Raw genomic sequence first — 9,429 nt, forward strand, 5'->3', positions numbered from 1 at the left:
AAAAAAAAAAAAAAAAAAAAAAAAAAAAAAAAAAAAAAAAAAAAAAAAAAGACACCAAAAAGGAAAAAAAGAAAAGACACCAAAAGAAGAGGTTCTTCAAAAGTAAGTCGGTAAGCCAAAAGACCAAAACGACAACTCACCTAAATAAACCAGAGGTGGCAGAAGCTAAACTACAAACCTCACCTAAGGTTATGATGATGTCCGTACGTTACTAATCAAAATTGGAGATCTGCCCACTGTTTGTTCTCACTCGGATTCTCCTCCTTCCTCACTTCTCACGGCATCACACTACAGTACAGTACTACTATATTTCCAATCTAGAGTACTCATTTCTCTGTTCAAACTTTATATCCCATCTCTTTCTGTTTGCCTCACTCTAAAATTTCAGTAGCCATGGATAGAGAACAAGAACAGCTTCAATTCCTAGGTGTTTGTGGTATCTACAAAGAATCCTACAAAATCACAATCAAATGGAGAAAGATCTTTACTCAACTAATCTTAACTCTCATACTTCCACTATCCATTCTCTACTTATCCCAAATCCAATTCTCAGACATGCTTTTCAACAAAATCAACCATAACAAACACACCTTACGTAATACCCAAAAAGGCACACCACTCTATAGTACAATCCATCACAAAATTTCATCTCAATGGACTACTTTTTGGTTGCTAAAAGCTATTTACTTACTCTTTCTTTTCATCTTCTCATTACTCTCCACTTCTGCTGCTGTCTACACTATGGCTTCCATTTATACTTCTAAAGAAATCAGTTTCAAGAAAATTATGAGTGTTGTACCTAAAGTATGGATGCGACTTATGATTACTTTCTTTTGGAGTTTCTTCATAGTGTTTGTGTCCACATTGTTAACAGTTGGGTTAATGGTTTTGTTAGCATTCATTATCATAGAACCAGATGAAGGAGAAGGAAGGGCAATTTTGTTTCTTGTTCTGGCTGGAATTGTTGCCTTAACTTACTTAGTTGGTTTAGTTTATATTGGTGCTGTTTGGAATTTGGCTTGTGTGATATCAGTATTGGAAAAAATCTATGGGTTGAAAGCTTTGAAGAAGAGTAAGAATTTGATTAAGGGCAGGATATGGGTTTCTTCTGTTATTTTTGTTATGCTTGAAATTTCATTTTTTGGGATATTGGGTGTGTTTAGTGCAGTGGTTATACATGGGAGTTCAGTGGGGATTTTTGGTAAAGTGGTTTTGGGGTTACTTTGTTACCTGTTGATGACAATTCTGATTCATTTTTATCTTGTAATCCAGACTATGATCTACTTTGTTTGCAAATCTTACCATCATGAGAACATTGACAGGTCTGGTTTAGCTGAACATTTGGAGGCTTGTTATGTTCGTTTGGATAGGGAGAAAGATGTTCAGTTAGAACAAGTTCATGTCTGAAGCAACTACTTTTCTTCTTTTTCTGTAATCAGATAATGTAATTACTCTAGTTACAAAGAAATTTGGTTTGGTTTGGTAAATATGGTTATATGAGCAACAATGAAATTTCAACCAATATGGGTAGGCAAATCCAAGACCTCCTGCCCAATGCGCTAAATAAGTGAAAGACTCATTTATTCTCCAATACACCCTCTCAGACAGACGGAGCAACAACAGGCATCAGTTTGCCTCCCAAGTCCCAAGCCAGAAAAGATGGGATGAGCAAATCTTTTTGTGAAAAAAAAAAAAAAAGAAACCAGCCAGTCAGCCTCAAGGAGATCTCTGCATTCCTTGCGTGAGAGACATAGTTGGATGCAAGGGCTTGGAAGACTTGCACTATTGTTGTCAGAGTAAAGAGTGAAAAGTAAATTTGTGTGCATAGTTATACTTTTGTCTAAGAGCAAGTCTTATGGTGGAATCCAACCTATTCCAAGTGTGGAAAATTCATGGAATGTCAAGTCTAGTGGCTTCCAAGTTGGGATTTTCCACAAAAAATCCAAGCAACGTTCCATGGTTTGGTGGAAGGGTTCGTGGAATCCATCGAAACGCCAATAAGAATGGCGTTGAACGCCAATAAGATTGGCGCAGTAGAGGACAAGAAACGCCAACATGAATGGCGCTTAACGCTAATCAAAATAGCATAAGTCAAGCGTTGAAAAGAATGGCGTTCAGCGCTATTAAGATTGGCGTTTTTCAGCGCCAATCTTAATTGTGCTAACCACAAAAAACATCCAGTAGCCACTCCACTTCCCCAATCCTATACTTAGTTTTTTTTTCTACTCTCTCATTTTTTTCCTCATGTTTCAAAATACGCTCCGTTCCGTCGTTGATGGCCGATAGCTCCGAAGCTTCCCTTTGTTGAGCCCTTTTCCCCGTTGGTCGACGAGGGCCATCCTCTTCATGCCATCTTGGGTCGCTTCTTGCGGGAGCACTACTTGTTGAAGCATTAACACTAGGAGCATCCGATTCATCTTCCACATTTTGAGTAGGATCAATTTCTTCGGGATTGAATCCGAGAACATGGGCTTTGAAAATTCGGTACACCTCTTCATTTTGAAAAGGTTTTCCCTTCCTAACCTTACTATATTCCAATCTAGCTTTTCTCTCCTACAAAAAACAAACAAAAACCCAAGTTAGAAATCCTTCAATAAAATAAAATGATATACATTAAGAAATCTTAATAAAACTTACAAGATCATCAATTCCGCATCCGCTTGCATTGTTTCTATGCAAATTTCTTAAGATACCAACCCATTTTTTGACATCTTTTTTCAAGGTACCAAATCTATTTTGTAACTTATGAACAGTTCTGTCATTTTTATTCCCAAAGCTGCTTACATATGTATCGAATACCCGCTCACAAAACTGGTTTGAATTTTGATCAACTCCGGCAACACCATCAAGTGTAATGCTTATCCAAGCTTTGGTGATTGCAACATCTTCGGGTGTAAGATATTTTGCCATGGTTAAAAAAAAGTCTGATTGCAATGAATTTTAAGAAGATGGAGAAAAATCTAGAGAAGATGGAGAAAAATCTAGAGATTGAATGGTTTTGGTCTGAGCTGAGCTGAGAAGTTATCAATTTATAGGGAAAATTTCGAATTCAAAAAAATAGTCGTTGAAACGCTATTGTTACTGGCGCTTCTTTGTGAGTCGTTGATTAGAAAGAGTCGTTACAGATCTCATGGTTAGGAATGAAACGCAATTCTTAATAGCGTTTGGCGCTATTCTTAATAGCGTTTGGCGCTATTCTTAATGACCACCACTATTCAAGACTTGAGTTAATTGTGACTCTGGAACTACTTCATCTTGTGGAACATAATGACCATGTGCATCATCTGATTGACTTGTGACTGGTCTTTTACGTCTTGACCATTGAGAGTTGTCTCCAAGATCATAACATGATTGGGTTGACGTCGATCCTTCCCCAAGAGCACGTGCACGATCTATTTCAAACCAATACTCGTCCTTTGCAAGATTTAACGTAGCCAACCTATGCGCTAAATCTTTCCATTGCTCCTGAAAAGAAACACCAAGATAGCAAATATATGAAGGAACTTCTAATGTGTAAAGAAAATCATAATAATGTGGCAAACAAAATAATTGAAGGAGTTAAAATCAAAAATTACTAACCCTTGTTCCCCAATTAGCATCATACGTGAATGGAGGAGGATCGGGTGCTTGCAAAGGCACTTCAACACGGTTGCCTTCACTGTCTGAACGTACGGTACAGAAAGAAACTCTTGGAAATTCAGGTGAAGCTTGTGAGACGTTTTCATACTTATACCGTGATGGATATATTGGGTGGACCTGATTTACTAGAAATGTCGGATCTTGAGTGCTTGCAGCTCCAACTTCATCTCTGTTTTCTTGACGATATATTTCTGGGAGCAAAAATCCAATAGATTGTTGCTTCCACCACCACACATACATGCTCTCATCAACATGCTTATAGTCTCGTCCTTCAACCACATCAATAGGATCATGGGGGTAGCAAGGTCTTCCAAACGTTCTCGTGGACTTCTTGGAATTGTTATAAATCCCTTTGTTTGCTTTAAAAACCGTTCACCAAGATACATGATACTAGTATCGCTTTCCGGATTATAGAAAGCCACTCTTTGATTGGAGATTTCACGAGCATGCACTATATCAGGATGATCTCTATACATACTAGTAGACCATGGTTGCCATTCCGTTCCAACAATTGTCCTCAACTCAATTTGTTGGCGAGCTGTATTAAGAGAGTGTTTGGAAGTACCCCTTTGCAACTTCACTAGACTATCTTTCTTGAATATCATAATTGCAGGCCATACATCATCGGTACACCTTCTTGGAGAAAAGGCGTCAAAGTACGAAAATATATGTAAAATCAATATTCTAAAACCATCGCCAACCCACACATGTTTTTTCCACCTCTAGCAACCACACTCATGCTACTATACAAGTGACTAAAACAAGCCGAACCCCAATCATAATTACCAATCGCATTCAAATCACGCAAGGAAGCGATCCAACCTTTGCTTGCTCTTGTAGTGGTACGTGCCAAAAAAACTTTTGAAATCACCCATAATAAGAAGTATCGAGTCACAATCTCTCAATTTTCATCATTAATTGGATTGTCCTTGATATAGTTTACGAGGCAACTAATAGGAAATTCAGGTGAGTTCTTGTTGTACTTTGCATACCCATGCAAAGGTCCAAAATAGGTATCCTCTAGTTGTTGGTTTTCTCTACTTTTCCATTTACTTGTAGCGGCGTGTTCCAATCTTCTACGACCATTTCCAATAGGAATTCCAGTTAAGTGAACAAAATCTAAAGGGGTGAAACCAATTTCAAAGTTTGGAAAATGAAACGAATTGGTACTATACCACCACCTCTCTATGATTGCATAAGCTAGTTGTTGATCAGCTCTCTTAATTCTAATTTCAAAAAATCTAGCAAGGCCGGAATTTTGAAGAACTTGACTAGCACTTTCATGAACCACCACATGGTCATATAAATCCTCAAGGTCTTCTAGATTACTTCTAAACGTGATATCATGTTGTGTATCAAGTGGGTCTATACTTGTAGAAATATGTTTCTCATCCGGTTCTTTTGAACTCAAGATCATTAACACATCCATATCCACAATCTATACAAAATCATCAAATTAAAATCAATATAGTCACACAATGCACTTAAATTGTTTACATAATGTAACTAACACATGTTAATTCATTATCTCATGGCAATTTCACAATGTTCATCATCTAAAACCCTAAATAACACAATATTCATCATCTAAAACCCTAAATTACATGTCAAATTCGTCATTGTGAATCAAAATTGTTATCATTCATCATACAATCGAGTATCATGCATACAATCAACAATAATATCATCTAAAGCCCTAACATTTCATCAAACCATAAAATAAACTCAAATTATAATTCAACTAACCTCTCTTTGGATTCTCAATCAAATTGAGAAATTTAAGTATGCTTCGATTCCTTATGAAGCAGAGAACAAACCCTTTGAAGCAATTTCATTGATTTGAACCATGCTCTGAGAATTAAACAAGGAGGTTTTAGGTTTTGTTTTTCTTTTTTTTTCACTAAAGATGAACTGAGGAAGAAGAAGAAGGGGTCGATGGTGTTACTGGTTATATGAACGAAAAAGCGCTAATAAGACTAGCGCTTGGCGCTATTAACAATTGCGTTTGGCGCTATTAAGATTGACGTTTTGACCGTTGACTAAAATCTAGCGCTATTATTAATAGCGTTTCCCTGGCGCTATTATTATTCGCGTTTTACGCTATTCTTATTTGCGTTTTCTGTGTTCCACGATTAGACTTGCGCTTCCATCAACAGTTCCAAGTGCTGAGGTGGCATAGAAGATGGAAGATGGATGGATTCCATCATAAGACTTGCTCTAATAATAAAAGAGATGGACCCGGTGAACATCACAGTGAAAGTGAGCTCCAATTTAGATGATTTTTTGTTGAAGCTGATAAAGACGGAATTGAAATTGCTGCTTCCACTGCTCTGTCGTTAGGTATCCAATGTCATATGCTACAATGTAGATAGCCGTCCATAACAACTGATGATAAAATGAGGATGGTGAATGTAAGCTGGTTACCAGCATCTTGAAACTACCAACTCAATGGAGCTGCAATTGTCATTAATCTTCTTAATAATAATAAGGTGAATTCATGAAAACATATCAAAGACATTTACAATTTATTCCTACAAACTACATTGTGATTGATACAAACAATTCATGTAAACAGTAACCGTGCAAATTAGCCGATTCTTCAAACCGGTACTCGCTCTAACTGAACGTCGTTTTGCCTACCTAATTGTATAACAGGTACCTCTGATTGAGTCGTAACAGCCGATATGTCTTCGTTGTGGTAAGATTTGCAGACAAAGTAAACCACGGTGTGAACAACAAGCGAGAAATGAATCCAAATAGTTATCAACAAATAACAACCAATTCCCACAAACACTTTACCCACCAAACTCATTTTGTTTCCATCAACCACAAGGTAAGCAAAAGTGAAAATAATACCAGCAAATGCAATTTCAAGCAGAGCAAAGACAGCGCAAGAAACCCATATCTTGCCTACAATCAATCTCATACTCTTTGCCAAAGCCCTTCTACCATAATCCTTCTCTAATACCGTTACTACCGTCGCAATATTCCAAACAACAATCATGTAAATTAATCCGGTAAAGAAAGGAACCGACAGACACATTATAAATACCAGAAGTTTAATCGCCCCTGGAGTTCCTGAACCATTGACGCCGACGAAAAACCATAACAACAAACAGAGAGCCACAAAGGTGTATACAGCCACGATAAAGAAGCACCATAAGAATGTCACAATAAGTCTCCCCCAACAATTTCGAAGTACACCGGTGGCTTTCTTGTAAGTGATATCTTTGGAGGTATAGAAACAAGCAATGGTATAGATGACACTAGAAGTTGACAAGAGAGTGAAAAACAGCAGCAAGATGAAATAAATAAATTGTGTTATACCATAAGCGATCCATCGAGATGTTTCTCTTTTTGGGTAGGTCTTGGTGTGGATGAAATTGGAGATTTGTATCTCAGACAAGTAAAAGATGGCTAATGGAAAAAGTATCGTTGAGGTGATTTGTAAAAAGATTTTTTTGTTAAATGCTGTGAGTTTGTAGGCTTCTTTGTAGATGGCAAAGAACCCCATCGATTTGTTTGCTGGTTCTATATTCATGGTTGTATTCTTTAATTCCTAGAGAGAATTGAAGATTGTTGAAAAGAAACTAAAATTAGTAGTGATGGAGATATTAGAAAGAAAGAATGGGTGGAATCCAGATGTATAAAGGTGATAAAAAAGTGAGAATAATTCTCAGAATGGTTTCAACTTTGGGTGCACTACTTCGTCTTAAATTCTTCTACTTACAGTATGTATAGAAAGTAATGCCATTTGCAGAGGAACTTCCCAAATGCTACTCTGATAATGGATGAGAAGTTTCTGACAAATTTCTATGTAAAGAGTAAAGAGTTAGGAGTAGTAGTTAGTACATGACTTTATTGTGGGACATGTTGATATCAATAGGGCATTAAAGAGAGTTTGCTTGCAAATTAGGAGTGGAAGGTTAATGAGTCTAGGACTTAGCTGGTGGTACAGAAAACTTACTCATCTTTTTGTCCAATTTTGGGAGTATGACGTGACGCCGACCATTTGTTTTTCCTGTTGCTATCCTTTTTACTTTTTGTGCGGACACGTATGAGGGATGAGTCGCATGACCGACAGGTTGTGGGATCATTTCCGTCCTTTACAACCCGGTAGGCCGGTAACTGAGTTCTCTGTGTAAATTCTTTTGAGTAAAAAAAATATCATGATTTGCATGTTTACGATGACATTTGACTAGAGATCCTTGGTTGAGTCAAGAAAGTATGCTTTTTCTCAAAGGCATTAATGGAGCATCGAGTTCAAGACTAGGAGACTGAGCCAGAGCCAAATCAATCGGTGAAAAACACGTCTCTTTACCTACCTGCCCAGGATATTTCCTTGCAAGTGGTTTGGTGTCAATTGCATAACTTTCAGCTGCAGCAACACAGAATATAAACCTCATCCTTAACAAAGAAGGTCTTTTCTTTCAAGATTAAATCTAACTCATCCCTCTCTTACAAACAATTGGAGAATAATCAAACATGGATAGAGAACCAGAGGAGCATCAATTCTTAGGATTCTTTGGGATCTATCAAGAAGCCTTCAAGATAACAGTAACATGGAGAAAAATCTTCTCAAGAATCATTCTTTCTCTTATCCTACCTCTGTCTTTCATTTACTTGGCTCAAATCCAGATATCAGAAGCAATTTTATCCAAAATCGATGATAGTGAAGAAGTTCAAGACACGGCTACTGGAGGAACAGCAAGGTTCGACAAAATCCATGCTCATATCATCTCCGAATGGGTTGCTTTCGGTATATTCAAAGCCGTTTATTTGCTTTTCCTCCTCATATTCTCTCTTCTATCGACTTCGGCTGTTGTCTACACGATTGCTTGCATCTATTCTGCGAAAGATCTCACATTCAAGACGGTTATGACTTATGAGTGTGGTGCCTAAAGTATGGAAGAGGCTCATGATCACTTTCATGTGGAATTCTTCATCTTGGTTGTCTACAATTTCCTGGCCATCTTTTTATCTTATTCGGTCGTTGTTCTTACAATCGGACTAGAAGGAGAAAATGTGAAAACCACTGTGACACTTCTAATTATCATATTGGTACCTTACTTCATCGGATTGGTTTATATCAGTGTCGTATGGCAACTTGCTAGTGTAGTCTCGGTGATGGAAGAAAGCTATGGTATTAAAGCTATGCTCAAGAGTAGGGCTTTGATTAAGGGGAAAATATGGGTTTCATCTTTCATTTTTATAAAGCTTCAAATCTTGTTTATCGGTATCCTAATGGCGTTTAAGGCGTTGGTTGTTCATGGGTATTCATTTGGAGATTTCTTTGTGATAAGGTATTCATTTGGAATTTGGGGGAGAATTTGTTTGGGGATATTTTTCATCGTTTTATTGACTCTGTTGATTCACTTTGCACTTGTGATTCAAACTGTCATATATTTTGTCTGCAAATCTTGCCACCATGAGAACATCGATAAGTCTGGCTTAGCGGAACATTTGGAGGTTTATTACTTGGGGGATTATGTTCCTTTGATGAGGGATAAAGATGTTCAGTTGGAACAATTTCATGTTTGATTTCCTATATCTAGTAACTGGTTGTTGCTTGTAGAAACTATAAAATGTAGCTTTTCTCAGTATAGATAGGATCAAATATATTAGTAGCTGTTTTCAGTGTGGTATGTGATTTTTATTTTATTTTTGATCAGTTTTCAGTAGAAACTACAGATATGGATAAGATCCATTTAGCTGCTGGTATAATTTTCGAGGTTGTTTAAAAGCCTAGTTTTATACCGAATTCAACCAAAATCGTAGCAAGGCTGGGAT

At 37.2% G+C, this 9,429-nt stretch overlaps 3 protein-coding genes across 3 annotated transcripts; all 3 read left to right on the forward strand.

Annotated features, from left to right (window-relative positions):
* Positions 1-741: 741 nt before the first annotated feature.
* LOC113350748 lies at positions 742-1,407 on the forward strand. The gene has a single exon (XM_026594871.1). It carries the CDS (start codon positions 742-744, stop codon positions 1,405-1,407), a length of 666 nt encoding a protein of 221 aa, XP_026450656.1.
* A 6,717-nt stretch (positions 1,408-8,124) lies between these two features.
* Positions 8,125-8,541, forward strand: LOC113350754. The gene has a single exon (XM_026594880.1). It carries the CDS (start codon positions 8,125-8,127, stop codon positions 8,539-8,541), a length of 417 nt encoding a protein of 138 aa, XP_026450665.1.
* A 3-nt stretch (positions 8,542-8,544) lies between these two features.
* LOC113350762 lies at positions 8,545-9,180 on the forward strand. Its single transcript, XM_026594886.1, has one exon. The coding sequence runs from the start codon at positions 8,545-8,547 to the stop codon at positions 9,178-9,180; it is 636 nt and encodes a 211-aa protein (XP_026450671.1).
* Positions 9,181-9,429: the final 249 nt, after the last annotated feature.

Source organism: Papaver somniferum, chromosome 1 (assembly GCF_003573695.1).
Source record: "Papaver somniferum cultivar HN1 chromosome 1, ASM357369v1, whole genome shotgun sequence".
Classification (NCBI taxonomy): Eukaryota; Viridiplantae; Streptophyta; class Magnoliopsida; order Ranunculales; family Papaveraceae; genus Papaver; species Papaver somniferum.